The sequence below is a fragment of the Puntigrus tetrazona genome, chromosome 4 (genome assembly GCF_018831695.1).
Source record: "Puntigrus tetrazona isolate hp1 chromosome 4, ASM1883169v1, whole genome shotgun sequence".
Classification (NCBI taxonomy): Eukaryota; Metazoa; Chordata; class Actinopteri; order Cypriniformes; family Cyprinidae; genus Puntigrus; species Puntigrus tetrazona.
Window position 1 is genome coordinate 15,016,183 of NC_056702.1, and position 16,244 is coordinate 15,032,426.

General features: G+C 36.6%; 1 protein-coding gene, 1 long non-coding RNA gene and 1 pseudogene across 2 annotated transcripts; 1 reads left to right on the forward strand and 2 right to left on the reverse strand.

The window, feature by feature from the left end:
- Positions 1 to 1,602: 1,602 nt before the first annotated feature.
- Positions 1,603 to 7,681, reverse strand: LOC122342397. Its single transcript, XR_006250554.1, has 4 exons — positions 3,636 to 7,681; positions 3,284 to 3,393; positions 1,872 to 1,936; positions 1,603 to 1,734 (listed from the first exon to the last, which is right to left on the reverse strand). It is a non-coding gene; the product is annotated as an uncharacterized LOC122342397 (long non-coding RNA).
- Positions 7,682 to 9,201: 1,520 nt separating this feature from the next.
- Positions 9,202 to 11,481, reverse strand: LOC122342864 (60S ribosomal protein L34-like). Its single transcript, XM_043237012.1, has 6 exons — positions 11,397 to 11,481; positions 10,854 to 10,924; positions 10,658 to 10,757; positions 10,184 to 10,287; positions 9,880 to 9,889; positions 9,202 to 9,326 (listed from the first exon to the last, which is right to left on the reverse strand). The coding sequence occupies exons 2-6, from the start codon at positions 10,916 to 10,918 to the stop codon at positions 9,243 to 9,245; spliced, it is 363 nt and encodes a 120-aa protein (XP_043092947.1). The 5' UTR covers positions 10,919 to 10,924; positions 11,397 to 11,481; the 3' UTR covers positions 9,202 to 9,242.
- A 2,137-nt stretch (positions 11,482 to 13,618) lies between these two features.
- Positions 13,619 to 16,244, forward strand: part of LOC122342865 — a 30,459-nt pseudogene continuing 27,833 nt past the window's right edge.

Below are 16,244 nucleotides of genomic sequence, written 5' to 3' on the forward strand. Positions count from 1 at the left end.
GCTTCCTGTGTCACCATCAGGCCATAAATATGTCCTTGTCCTCCAAGACTATTTCACAAAGTATGTGAATTTGTACCCTATGAAAGACCAAAGAGCTGTAACGGTTGCACAATGTATTTTTGAACAGTATGTCACGGAGCATGGTGTTCCTGAATATCTTCATACAGATCAAGGCCGTCAGTTTGAGGCAGACTTAATCAAGGAGTTGTGTTCCAAGTTGGGTGTCACCAAAACCAGAACTTCTCCTTATCATCCTGAGGGAGATGGTTTAATCGAAAGGTTCAATCGCACCCTAAAAGACCAGCTGAGCAAATGTCTGTACCAGCAGACAGAGCCATGGGATACCATGTTAAGGGCAGTACAGTTCTCTTATAATACTAGTGTACACAGCAGCACTGGATACACCCCTTTCTTCCTTGTTCATGGACGTGAAGCTAGACTTCCGGTGCATTTACTCTTTCCTTGTCCTACTAAAGCTTTTAGTGCCTCTGCCGGCACCCCAGCAGAGTATGCTACGTCTGTCTACAGGAAATTGCAGTTCGCTTTCAAGTTCCGTCAGGAGAATCAGGAACATGCTCATGAGCAGCAAAAAGCACAATATGACAAAAAGGCGAAGTATACCACATACAATGTTGGAGAATTGGTTTGGTTAAATGATCCTGCTCATTCCCGATGTAAACTGGCCCCACGTTGGAAAGGACCCTACATTATAACAGGAAATGTTCAGACAAATGATGATCATTCTGTGCTGTATGCTATTAAGCCAAAAGGAATGCTTGCAAAGACAGCGCAAGTGGTACATCATAACCGTTTTAAACCTTACCTGTCTTCCACCTATCCGCTTGGACAAACAGACGCATCATCTCCCATATTACAGCCTGTTGAAAGGGAAGCACCCCCTAGTACTTCCAATTCTTCTACACTTGCTGCCCAGGAGAACTTGCCTTCTGTTGTCTTTACTGGTGAGGTTCTAGTCAGAGTCCAGCTAGGTCTTTGCTTTTGGGGCAGTCCCCACTGAACTTATCTCGGAACACTGGAGAGATTAATCTCACACAGTCTGATGACATGGACAATGTATCTTCAAACATGGACCAGCCTCAAAATGTGACTCTGCAGGGTATGCTAAACCCTAGACCGCTAGGTTGCAGGCCTGTGAAATTGCCTGCAAAGTTTAAAGATTATGTTGTGTAAAAGTAAAAAAAAAAAAAAAATTCAAGTTCTTTGTCTTAGAACCTTTGCTGTAGTTCACATACACACCCTGTATTATGTTTATTGAAAATTTGGGTTACATTGCAAGAATAACCTGCACATTGTTTTGTCTGGTTTGAGAACATTTGATACTTTTTGTATGTTGGAAACGTGGACGTTTCTTTTCCAACAGGGTAACTAATGTGGAGTTGTTTGTTTAATATTCATTGTGTTCTATTTTTGCATGTTTCTGTTAAGGACTTTTATTTTGGTGTTGCGTCCTCTGGGAAGGAGGGGCTGGTGAGGTAAAAGGGAAACGGGAGAGGGAAAGATTTTAGCGGGCTCGGAGATGAGTGTGGTTGTCCTCCCAAAGCTGGCTCAATAAAAATTACTAGTCGTCGGTATTTTCAAGTCCTTCGTCTTTATTTACACCAGCAGAAACCTCACGCCTTACAGTAGCATGGGACTTTTTTGATGGTTCAGGCAACTCAGTCAACTCTGTCCCTGAGTTTTCTTAATCCAAAATCCATTAGATAAGACATCATCCTGTAAGGTACATTGATTTAATTAAATAAATACAGCATACTTTAAATAACAGAAATACACATGGGAAGGATGGATGTCAAAAACAAACTGAGCCATCATATTGATACTAAGCATATTATACTTCAATGTCCACTTACATCTGATATATCCCATTCTTCTGAGGATATCTGGAGGCAGATTTTATGCCACACACCACAGCACTCTTCACAGACAAAATTAAGCAAACCACAGAATTAGACAACAATTGATCAGTTTCCTGCTGACCAATTACATACTCCTTTTCTTATTTAATCCAAACAGCATCAAGGAATGCAACGGTTCAGTACAAATGCACAGTTTGAGTGATGGCTAACATTTTCCATTTAAACAAATGTACACAGGTTTTGACCATTAAAATAGAATTCCCTGGAGTGGCAGAGCATTTACATTACCCATTCAAAGTCAAAATTAAAAACTTATAAAGCATAAAGTGAACTGAAAACTAAAGCATAAAGTGAGTTCAGAAGGAAAAGAAGATTTCTTTTTTTTTTTTAAATGACTGTTCAAATGGTGCATTCTTATGGTATTTACACACAGATACGAACAGATTCAAACTTACAAATTTGATATATGGCATCATCCTAACCCTTAAGACATTTGAGATTCTGATTATAAAACATTGTTATTGTAAAACAGACAGATTAGTAGCCTGATCACACATTCTTTTTTTAATGTGTAATATGCAAGGTGTGAGGCCATATAGACTATGTTTCAGAATGCATCCTTGGCCCAAAGACTTCTGGCAGAATGTGGTCTAATGTGGAATAGAAATGCTGAAAATGTTTAGCCTACATTAAATCACCTTCAAACATTTAGATTGCTTGGTGGATCTATTGAATTAGGTCTGGATTTATTGGGCCTAAAGTGTCTGTTCATCATGACCTTTATATACAGTATATTTATCATCTCAATTACCCAAACCAAATTGAACTCCACTTGAAAAGCTCACTCAATCTATTATAAACTCAGCTGCATAAAGATAAGCCCAGTGGCTTATTGGAAGGCACAAAGGAAAAAAACAAAAAACACTTAGAAATGCTTATTGGACAGAATGCAATGTTTACTCGAAGGGTTTAACATCATCTTCCAAATTTGTGAGCATATTACATAATGATTACAAAATGACTTCAGCAATGACGTGAGCGCACCACGGACTTAAGGGCATTTTGGTTGTGTTGATACTCACTATGCTTTTCATTATGTACTATGCTTTTCAACCATGCTAATTTTTAAAAATGTTAATGGAGCAGCACAAACATTGCCTTATGAATACATAGGAGATCAAACCAAGAACTGGGGTTTTTGCATTGGTATCGTTGCAAATATGAGGATGTTGAAATTTGTCTATATAATAATTTTAACAGTGGTGTTTCTCTTATTGTGCAATTGGGTTAAAATTGCAAATGAATAAAGTTCATGAAAGACGCATTTAGCCAAGCTGCAGAGAACCAAATGGAAGAGCAAAACATTTGCAAGGATTTAGTGTGGTTTACTCAAAACGTTAACTGACCACTGGTAAGGTCTGTTGAGAACATAGCGGGTGACACCTCCTGTTGCTGGACACCAACTTCTCCAAACCCCTCTTTCACAGAAGAAGGGCCACATTGACCTCCAACACACCTAAAAAAAAAGAACAGCAATATGCAAAGGTGAACAGGCATCAACTGGTACAGTGTCAGTTTCGCCTAAGTGGGACACCCTTACTCCAACCTGATGTAGACAAGGGAACACAATGTTAAATGATGACTATCTGTGCTGACAAAGACTTTCAGACTGTATAATATTAAATATGTCCAATATGAAGCTAAATCATTTACGAACATTCACAAGTCCTGTAAAAAAACAGCTGAATTCAAACTAACCTCATGCTCAGGGCCACGGTGTGGGACTAGATGACTGACACTGCTTTTAATTCTGTGGAAGAGGCAGGACATGAAGGCACAGTGCGTTTATATACCCACAATAACTGATGTAAAACATTAAGTCAAACAGTCAATGACCTTCAATAGACTTTGGATGACATGCTTTGGTCTTGGAAATGGTCTTTAATAGACTCTTGAGCAGCAGTGCTTGTAACAGTAGGGGGAATCTACAAAATTCTGCTGGCATCACCTGGGAGAGTCATGCAAGCTCAAGATTAACCTTAAGACTTCTATTTTTTGGCTATAACTGTTGGCACTAACAAGCGATAGGTATTGTGTAATCTCTGAGGCATCATAAAACACACATCATCTTTTACACACTCACACAAACCCAGTAGCTTTTAAAACAGATGGTTTAATTGTCTAGATGTATAGGCTTTAAACCTCGACACCAATTCATAGGAAAAAAAATTACCCACCTTTTTACACCAGGGCCATTCTTTCCTACCATAGTCATAAGTGATTTCAGTTCCTGCCATAATTTCCTTCAGTGCAAAAGGCAGAGATGTGGCCCTTCTGCTTCAATCAACTTCATTCTGCAATTTGGTGCCTTGTGCTCATCGTTTACCAGTCGCCCATCTTCAAGTACTCCATCAATACTGTTTACAAACATTATGCACTGAACAGACATTTATAGTGACATGCTTTTAAACTGTACTTTAATTTCCGCTTCAATATGAAGACAAAGATTGGGATTAACCATGCATTTTGGTACAGTTTACTTCTATGTTAAGCTTCAGCTGCATCAATGAGCTCCTCTCTGTACTCCTTGATTGAAAACAGCTAAAGTGAAGATACCACGACCTGCACATACAACCTTATTAGAGACACGGGTAGCTGATTATCCACTGGTACAACTCAGCACAAATTATTCTAATAATTCTACATGTAGAATAATGAATACATGTCCAAGTGTAGAATACGGTAACAGACAGGCCCACTATTAACTAAAATATTATTCAAATACTATTAACAACTTTAATTTATATTGATGTTTGTACAATTTATAGTCAGACTGCAAACCACTAGTCATAATATCCATTCAAGAACCAGTGACATGTAACCCCTCAGTCTAGCCTGCAGTGTGTCAGAGTCACTCAGATTTAACTGGATTAATATATTTGATTTCTAACATTGAATTCTTGTCTCTTCCTGCAAGGATGTAATTAATGGCATCCTAAAGAGGAGTAGTTCTCCGTGACAGAATTTGCTAAGGAAATTAGGAACGAAAATGTAAACAACACCACAACTTCACTGCTCACTAATAGCATGGATATTCACATAACTTTTCCCTGCTGTTAGTATATCAATATATTTTAAATTCTGTGTGGGGACAAACACAGACACAAGGGTCTAATTTCAATACCCTAAAACATTAGCTCTCGATATAACAGACAAGGCTTAAGTTAGTCCCAGACTAAAATGCATGTCTGAGCTGTTTTAACTGAAAGCAACTTGCACTAACAGATCTTAAAATATGTCAGTGTCATTGTTTTGTCTCAAGATGCGTGCCAGTAAGGCACGTTTATAAAAGCTACTTAAATGTCCTAATTGAACTAAGGCCTAACCCTGACTTAGCCTAAACACTGTCTGTGAAACCAAGCTTTACATCTCATAGAAAAGTAATGTGCTTCACTAATACTAAAATTTGAAACAATCACAGTGAAAAGGGACTAAAATACTGCTCATATGAAAATTATAACATAGTTCTAATTAAAACTACTGTATAATAACGCATGTCTGTAACAGGCATGACAAAAACATCAAAACATGAAGTAGATAAGTACATAAATACATAGCCTGAGATAGCACAATACATTTTCTTGTCTTTTTAAGCGGCCTATATTTCATGGCCTGAGTGACGCTGCATGCAGGGATCACGACAACAGATAGGGGACAGTGGCAGACACACAAATATACAACATATGTCAGGTTTTTGTTACACAAAGACTTTTGAGAAAACCACTTTCTGGGTATTAAAACATACTGAGTAAAGGTTTTATACGTTTTTTTAATTATTTTTTTTTTTTTTTTTTTTTATGAGGACAGCCAACTGTTCTCCCATACCAGAGGATCCTCTTTGCTTTCAGAAATGTCTTGAAATCTGTCCTTCTATGCCCAAAAACAAACAAACAAACACAGTACAATGAAGTAGACCAGATGAAAAACACTGAACAGGAAGAAATCATAAAATGGGGTTAATGAAGATAATTAACAACACACATGTGAACATAATGATACAATCAAGTGAGACAAATACAGAGCACATGGGGAATGAAAACAAAAACAAAAGAGTACAAGGGTGTGAAGAGTTTGCTCCCATCTATAGGAAGGGTGAGACAGAGGGGGAATATGGGAATAACGGATAGGAAGTGAGGCAGGGAGGTTCAGCACTGAAATGGTGGGCTGGGCTCTGGGTCCAGAGTGGGACTGGTGTGGTTGTCCTTCATGTCCACAGTCAGTGAAGACTTTCATGACACCAGTACCCACTCAATGAAGGCGGCGAGGCTCTCCCGAGGTCCAGTCTAGTCAGATAAAATGAGCAGAGGAAGTTTGGTAAAGAACACCTGGAGAGAGCAATCCCCCTCCTCTAGCAGGAGGACAAGGATGGTAGGATCGATCATAACAAGAAAAAATAAATAAAAACGGACAAAAATGAAAAAAATGTGCAGGAAAACATTTCGCTTACTTGTCTTTTATGGTCCAGACTTCTGTCACATTGTGGTGTGGGAAGGAGAGCATGAAGATGACCGATAACCATTAACAGTCTTTTAATAATCCACAACAAGGCAATTCAAAACAGAAGGATAGCAACACACACACACACACACAGAGCACATGGGGGAAAAAACACAAAACAAAACAAAAGGGTGTGACACTGTGGTCCTGGGTAGGCACTGCTAAATGTAGCTAGAAAACACATGTCACAACAAGGACATTCTCCATTCTATTCTATTATGGATCAATCAAAGTGAAAAAAGGCCAGGATGTGGTTAGCTCTTGAAACTTGAAAAAAAAAACCTGAATGTTTTTGCATTACTGACACTATTTTTCTATTTTAATACTGTAAAGCTGCTTTGACACTGTGTATTGTTAAAAATGCTATATAAATAAAGATGACAACTTGAGTCAAGGGAAAACTTAGCAACAGAAAAGTGCTCAAATTGTTGGCACATCACTTCACATTCTGGCTGTGCTCATCATGAATCTTCTGTAGTTTTTAAAGCAAGAAAAAGCAAAAGCTGAAGAAAATCCTCACCACCATAGGATTGGTGGCACTGACAGTACAGTACACCATCCTATATTCTTATAGCCATTTCCATTTTTCATATATGTTACTAAATTCCATTAAAATGAAGATTTGCTGAAACAGGCCAAAGGTCAAAATTAATTTTCAGGTCAAGAAAATTTGAAGAGCATTCCTGATGTTCATGGAGAACCAGAGTTCAGAAAAGGTCTCGCAATATTTAGGCAGGTACCAGCTTGACAGTATGTTTGCAGTGTGTGCAGGCTGTGTATCACCAGCTAAGTCATCTCACATTAAAGAGGCCACGATACGATATGTATAATGATACAGGACTGCACTGAATTGAATCTTGTTATTTTAACCCATACATAATAATGTTGACTGTTTGTTAATACATATATATTGTAATTTACTTTTGTAATTTGTAATTTTATCAAGCGTGCAGAACAACCACCCAGTAAAGCATTACAATAATCTAACCTTGAAGTCATAAACGGATGAATTAATATTTCTGCATTAGAGGTTGAAAGGTCATAATTTTGCAAATGGATTTATATATAGACATGAAAACCACAACTGTAGCATTTAAAAATATATATTTTTTGTCAAAACTCAGCATTGTTTTGCTACTGTATAAAGTTGCAAGTTTTCAACTCATCAGATCTACTTGAATCACACACATAGCCTACTTTGAATTCAAACTGGCAAATTACCAACATTCACAAACATGTTTTTTTTTTTTTTTTTTTATCAACTGAGAATACTAATAAATAAATTGAAATTTGCCTTCAGCAGTGGCTAGGATGTTTTCCAAGGGTGGCCAGGAAGGGCCAACAACCAGTCTGTGGTGGCATATTTTTATTATTTAAAATGAGAAATGTAGCCTATTTGACTATACTGTTTTATTGTTTAGTAAATACTGTTAATTTTTACATAATTGTTAATTGAGAGGTGCATAAGAAAATAAGTTGTGAATAAGATAAAATGATGAATAAACATTACATTCCTCATAAGTGTTTTATAATTCATACAGAACACTTTTATATATGCCAATAAATTTATTAAAATAGATATAATAATACAACTATATAGGGTCGGCTCAAGCCTTTATGGGGCCCTAAAGCAGAATTTAATTTGGAGGTTCCTTGGTGCCAAAACTTCTTTATTCGCAATCTAACACACTCATGGTCAGTTTAGTTTGTTGTAGTGTTACTTCTTTTGTTTCCCTGGTATCTTTTTACTCTTGTAATTTTCTTTTAACAGTCGCAAACTTACAAGTGTGGTCAGGTGTCAATTTGCGCAAAGTGTTTTCATAATAAATATTAAACAAGCAGAGAGCATTTGAAAAACAACTCTTGAACTAGCATATTGAAATGGCACCAAAATGCTATCGGTTTATGAAAGAGGTTTTTTTTTTTTTATTACTGAATTATATACCCAGGAAAGCTACTTTTATGCAGAATACAAACACTTCAGGCAAAATTATATTAAAATGTCTATTTGTTGATGTTTTGATGTTTAAACATGAACTTACCACAAAATCTAAAAAGATACCCTACCTAGGCAATGCTAGTTAACTAAGGTCTGATCTGATTAGGAGTGCATTTCCCAAAACCAACATTCAGAAAAACACGCTGTTTACTAACCTGTTTGTTTACCTTGTAAAACCTTATTTCCAATTATCAGGCACAGTGGGAACAACGGCAAGTGATGAATGCTCGGGTCTTTTGTTCACGATACAAGATTTTACAAAAGAAAATCATGTAATCTGACATAGTAAATAAAAAAAAAAATCATGCTTTAGTTGAAATCGCAGACATCCCAGTGTATGGTCGACCTTTAACATAACTATGTCATATAACCTGCTTTCTGGAGTCTGAAGTCTCCTGTTTGTTGTAGTCAAAGAGAAACGGGGGTTCCGAATCTTAATTTTATAGCTAAAATAGTTTAATAATAATGTTTTGTTACATTACTTATAACAACAAATTGTTTTATTTAATAATTTTCACAATGATTTGGGCAACTTAGCATCCTTATGCATTATTACATTCTTAAAACTATGCTCTTACACAAAAAACAAAATATAGTTGTGTCCGTCTGCAGATAGGCTATGAAGAAAATTTAATCCATTTCATGGGGTTTTTTTTCCTTGCACTAGATATCACCAAAGTATGTCCTGATTTCTCAGACATAACTAAATTCCTGACACTGTCCATTCATTGTTATTCATCTTCAGAAACAAAAAAAGACGACAAAACGTTGCTTTCCGGTTCTTTTATTTGAACAGTAAAAATCACCTTCTACTTAGACTTCTGGCTTTGTGCCTGTGCCTTCAGTACTTTGACCACAATCTTCTGCTCCTCAATGAGAAAGCTCGCTTGATCCTGAAAGGTGACAAATAGATCATTAGCTCACAAAAAGCATTTAAGAGTTTAACTACAACATTCCTGAATCAACAGTTGTTCATAAATGGAACGCATCATGGTTTACTTGTGATGTTTTATTATTCCGCAAAACCCAAGGGAGAACCGGAAAGGAACAACGACTATACAAAATAACCTGACTAGTTCTTTTGACAGTACAATACGAAGCCAATTCAATCCAAATGTATCTGCAGTATAAATAGGCACCTTTTTGCCACCATATTTTCACGTATCATTTGCCCATGCATTATTACCAGCACAAAAAAAAATAGTTTTTTGTACACACACACCTTAAGTGCATTGCACAGTCAGCTGCATCGATAGTGTGCTTTTTGTGCATCGATACAAATACAGTAATTTACATCAAAATGAGAGCTTTCAATATCACAGTTGATTATGCAAATGTATTAACTAGTGCCATCAATCTTAACTTGAGCCCACACTTCTTGCAGCGATTGCAGCTCGGCAGGTTGTGTGTGTGGTAAGAAGTACAGCGTGTGCTAGTACAACGAACTAGTGTTGCCCTGCACAGTTTAGCCCACCACATCAAATATCATACTGCCACGGCTGCAGCTTCTTTTAGCAGGTTATGTGCTAATAACATGATGACAGACGATGCAATGTATCATTTGCACGAGTCTTGCTTAGTTTGAAAGGACTCACTTGCCCACTCTCATGATTAACTAAGAAGCGTGGGAGCTAGTTTTCGAATGCAATATTTAATAGACAATTCAGCTTAATAACAGTTTAATAAACATGTTGCTTTCGACAACAGTTATACACAAACTAATTGTAATGCAGTTGTGTCAGTCAGTTACCTGTCTCGTACACACTTGGCACACATGGAACCACCATAAGCTCGGCTGACATGCTTCTTGGTTTTTGAGAGTCTCATAAGAACCTGGGGTCTCACAGCACGGATCTGTTGAGGAACAAACATTAAAAACACATTTAAATCTTCTCTTCGCTTGTGTCCAGTTTAATACAAGTTGAAATGATTCTGCAACACAATCTGATGTAGCTACCAAGACGTTGCTATTGTTGATCTTATTTTACTTGATCTCCCTAATACTGGATACAATCTACCCCAAAACGATACACTACACCAGCTGTAGTATTACAACTTAGAAATAATATAAAAGCTGTAGTGTATGCAGTAAGGAATCGAACATCGCTCCTTTTCTATATTCCTCTAGATGTATTGGGCTCTACCCTCAAGCATCATTCCTATCAGCACACTACAAAGATATAGCTCAACACAGAAAAAGTAGTGTATATAGTGCTCCACTTACACCACGCAGTCTACCGGGACAGATGCCGCATGCTGACTTGGGTGCCTTTCCAGTCTTCTTGGTGTACAGGTACACAATGCGGTTACCTGGCGTACGGGACCTGAATGACATGCAGTCTTTAAGTACAGCTTTTGAAGTATACATACATTATTTAAAAACACGGTGCATGGTTAACATCTATTCGCATCACACTCACAGTCTGGTCTTGTTTGAAGCAGTGTTGTAGGAAAGCCTACGTCGGTAAGTCAGACGTTGTACCATCTTGACCTGAAAAAAATAAATGATTCATTTAAAAAAAAAAAAAAAAAAACTTTCTTCAATTATGCCTATTAAAAAGCCTGTCAAAGCCTGAGTGGGGTTTAGCTTACAAGCTAATATCCAAACAGCGGTTAAATATGCGTTTTAACTAACGTCCGAACATGCTAAACATGCCTTTGAACCACATTAACGAATGTTACAGCGTTACACTTTCAGTCTGTTGTAAGACAGCAACAACTTTGAAATCTTAAGTCTTCTACGTTCGCGTTTGTGAGGGATGTAGACAAATTCCCAGCGTCAACTCCAGCAGTAACAAAAATACGTTATTAGATCATTAATCGGCTTAATATGGTAAGGATAATCTGCGATAGAACGTGAACTACACTTAGAACTCTTAATGATTTATATTTGATCTTGAAAAACGGCAGATGACGATAGATAGTCGAATCACATTCTAAGCGCAAAAGATTAACCGCCATACCTGCTATCGCTGTAAACGGAAGAGGAAAGACAAGCTCCGGGGTGAAAGTTCAAAATCTGCCCGTAACGGAAACAATACATTCGCTTCAGAGCAAAATAAAAGACGTACTTTGCTGTTGCCAAGTATTATAATAATTATTCTAGAAAATAGTATATTATGTTATCATTGTAATGTCGATTTACTAAAAGAAAACACAACTAATTAAGGCCTGCCAATATACAGTTTAAGGAGATAAAAACATGTAATGCAGTTTATTTTTAATGCAAAAATAAACAACAAATATTACAGCACGTTCAAAACAAACAGAAAAGAACAATACGTACAAAAAATGTCTTCGCGTATTTTTGTGTTGCCAAATATTAAATCATTCTTGAGAAGTGGGACAAAACAGGGTACAAAAAAAACCTTTAATAAGCTACAAAATAAGCTATATTTATGTATCTTGTTTACTTTTTTTATGGAAAGTGAAATTACCAATTATGCTTTGCCTGAACGTGTAGGGAGGATGCTCCGAGCTTCCAAAAATGACAAAACAATTAAAACAAATCGGAAGAACAAGTATATATTAATAATTTCAGTTTTTATTATTATATTATGAATATAATGAAATTATATTATATAATGCAAAGTATGTAAAAAATTAATACAGAAATAAAATAAAAAGGGCATTTAAATAAATATACAGTAGATTAAGGAGAAATCTTAAACATAGCACAAATTTTAGATGTTTTTATAGCTTTCTTGTTAACAGATGTAGAAAGTGTATTTAAATACAATGTGATTTATGATTTACAATTAGTATATTTACATTTATAAAACTTTCAAATAAATATCAGAAGGTTTATGCAAAAACTTGCATTAAGCAAATTCTTGTCTTTAGCCTAAAAACATTATAATAATAATACATTTATAACATAAAGCAAAATAAAAAAATATGTTATGGACAATCAGGGCATTAACCTTATTCCAGAAAGAGTGAACAAAAAGACATTCCCAAAAGAAATGAGCCACAGTTTTAGAAGAAAATTCACATAAATTCACTCTTAAATTTCTGCAAAAACTACTTTTACCTTATTAGTTAAGAAACATTTTCTGAGGGAGTGACCAAACATGTGCCCACTTAATATCATCAAAAAGATTGTTCCAGTAAGAAATTGAAGATGGTTTAGGTCCAAAAATGAAGACCTAATTTCTGTTTGAACCAAAACAATTGGTTCACTAGCAACAATCTGTCACTGAACAATTGTCAACAATTTTCTAGAAACAAAGTTTTCTTCTTATGTAAAATATTACAGTTGTTTCAAAAGTTGTGTGGTGAAAAATTATGCTTATAAATAAGTTTCCAAGCCAAAAGCATCTGTTGATGATAACCATAAAAATCTCCGATACCTCCATGGTGCTAAACAACTGAACCCAGGGCAAACCAGGAGGGCTCTCGGGCCTTGCTCTGGCCTGCATTGAACTTGGTTCATGTATATTTTCTATTAAAAACAACTTCTGCTCTCTTTCAATTATATAATTATGGGCATGTAAAAATCTGAAATTATTTTTTTTATTAAAATTCAGTTTTGAAAATTAAAATCTCGTTCTGCGTGCTCTCTCCACTAGTTCGGTGTTGTTTTTGTATAGCAAAGTGGTTACATGGAAACTGGAAACATGTTTTTTTAATAGGCCTACTAAGTGGCCAGCGCAAGACAGTGAGTTTGATGTTTGATCAATTAACCATGAGCGTTGAGCAAAGAATCACAGCTGACACCAACCTGCTGGTATACACACTTAGACACGCCCACTCATTTATACACTCAACAAGCATGAATGAGATGAAACGTAACAAATCAAACGTGACTATGTTATGAAAAGGTCCAAAACAATCAAGAATATTACATACATTTTTTATTTTCCTAACACTAACTAAATTAATCAATATAGATTAAGATATTGTTGTATTAAATTATTACTATTAATATTATATATATATATATATATATATATATATATATATATATATATATATATATATATATATATGTTTATTTATTTTTGTATTATTGTTTTCCAACTTCCCAAACATTATGAGCATACACTCCTATCCAGTAGGTGGCGGAATGCACCATTCATGTAGGTCTGCCATTAACACCAGAGAAGAATAGAAGTAGCAGTGGAGTAGAAGTGGAAGTGGATGGAGATCTAGTAATACATTTCTGATGTTTTATATGTTTTTCTGAGGTGGAAAGAATGTCGCGGCTTTCTGAAGTAAACATGACAGACATGCGCAGTGCAGATAGCCTGTGGTCCGCTGCTGACGTCTGGATCAAGAAGCCGCATGTAGTAAATAAGAGACTATGTGGAGTAACAGAGACTGAGTACAGGAATGTGGACACCGCTGAACTAATTCGGGTTTTATCTCCTCTTCTGGGGACTAGTATTAAGATCGCTGACATTTCTATGTTTCTTCATACTGGTGTTGTGGATAAGGAGCTTGCATCTCCAGGACGCTGGTGTGTTGGAGTCAGAACTATTATTCCCAAAATCAACAAGACAGGAGAGTGTCTATACAAAGAGATCATCATAAAAGGTAACAAACAGCACAAGACCATTTTGAAATGTGGTGTGTTTTTTGTTGTTGTTGAATTCAGACTTCTCTTTTCTTTCAAAGATTTGGTAAGGCATGCGGTGACATTTATCCCTTTTGAAGAGACTGATGTGGGACAGGTTTCAGTCAAGAGCAGTAACATTTATCAAATTCTGCTGCAGTTAAAGGCAGAGGAATGGTAAGTGTCAACTTAACTTGAAATTAAAAACAGTACATATCACAGGGTGACTATCATCACTTTAACATTTCATTTAAGTTTATTCAATTCAATTCAAGTTTATTTGTATAGCGCTTTTTACAATGGCTATTGTTCCAAAGCAGCTTCACAAAAGCAAATTATTACATAACAAAAGCAAATCATTCCACAGACAACAGCAAATCACTACACAGCAGGATGCATTACAATACAGCAGGATGAATTACAATGCAGAAAGTTCAAGATAGAATTAGTCCAGACGGAAGGTTAAGTTTTCCTCGACGTCATCGCAGGAAGGTCATCTCCTCACTGGGTCCACTGGGAGGCTTGGTAACTAGATGCCTCGGGATGTGCATCCCGAGGTGGAGACAAAAGGATAATTAGCGTAGCGGCCATTCATACTATTGGGAATCACGATGTACTGTAGCATAGGTTTATGTGAATCTTTATGAGTATGCTTTGCTAAAAAGATATGTCTTTAGCCTAGTGTGTCTGATCCCCGAACATTTGCAGGAAGGTTATTCCAGAGTTTGGGTGCCAAATGTGAAAACGCTCGACCACCTTTAGTAGACTTTGCTATACGAGGAACTACCAGGAGCCCTGAGTTTTGAGATCTTAAAGAGCGTGATGAGGTTGTAGCGTGACAGATGGCTGGTCAGATAAATGGGGCTAAACCATTTAGAGCCTTGTAGGTCAGTAACAGTACTTTAAAATCAATCCGAAATTGCACAATCCGTTCTGCACTAACTGAAGCTTGTTTATTGAAGATGCTGGACAACCAGCGAGCAGTGCATTACAGTAATCCAGTCTAGATGTCATGACGCATGAACTAGCTTTTTCTGCATCTGAGAGAGAGCATGTGTCTGAGTTTAGCAATATTTCTAAGATGAAAGTAGGCAGATTTTGTAACATGAGTGATATGGTGTTCGAAGGACAGGTTGCTGTCAATATCACACCTAAGTCTTTAACTGTCGGAGTAACGGTTATATCACATCCATCTAATTGTAGTTTGAGCTCAGAAATTTGCTGTAAACATGAATTTGGTCCGATAAGAAGCACCTCTGTTTTATTAGAGTTTAATAGAAGAAAATTTCTAGTCATCCAGTCTTTTATGTCTTTAACACACTCTGTTAATTTAGACATTTCTGATAACTTATCAGGCTTAGATGAAATGTATAGCTGTGTGTCATCTGCATAACAGTGGAAATTAACCCCCCGTGCTTTCTAATAATGTTCCCCAGGGGCAGCATGTATATAGAGAACAGTAAGGGAACTAAAACTGATCCTTGAGGCACACCACACTTTACAGGCATTATACTAGAGCGGTCTCCGTTTATATCTACAAATTGATAACGGTCTGATAGGTATGATTTAAACCACTTTAAAGCCTGTCCCTGTACACCAGCGGTGTTTAAACGCTCCAGGAGAATATTATGATCTATAGTGTCAAATGCAGCAGTGAGATCCAATAAAACTAGTAGCGAGACGCAGCCTCGGTCGGAGGATAAGAGCAGGTCATTAGTGATTTTAACTAATGCAGTTTCTGTGCTATGGTGCGGTCTAAAACCTGACTGAAACTCCTCATAGACATCATTCATCTTTAAGAAGGAGCATAACTGCGCAGACAACTTTTTCTAATATTTTTTGATATAAATGGGAGGTTTGATATCGGCCTGTAGTTAGATAGTTCATTAGGATCAAGTTGTGGTTTTTGATCAGAGGCTTAATAATTGCTAATTTGAATGGGTTGGGAACGTGACCTAATGATAGGGAGGAGTTAATCATATTTAGAAGAGGTTCACCAGCGGCTGGTAATATATCTTTCAGAAATTTTGTTGGAATAGGATCTAATACACATGTGGCAGATTTAGACTTAGTGATTAGTTTATTTAACTCTTCCTGTCCTATGGTTGCAAAACACTGTAACTGAATTTGCTGGGTACTGAGTAAGGCTGGACTGAAGGACAAAGTTAAGGGTTGATTTTCTGTTATTTTAAGTCTGATATTATCTATTTTATTAGTGAAGAATTGTATGAAGTCATTGCTACTTAACTGAGAG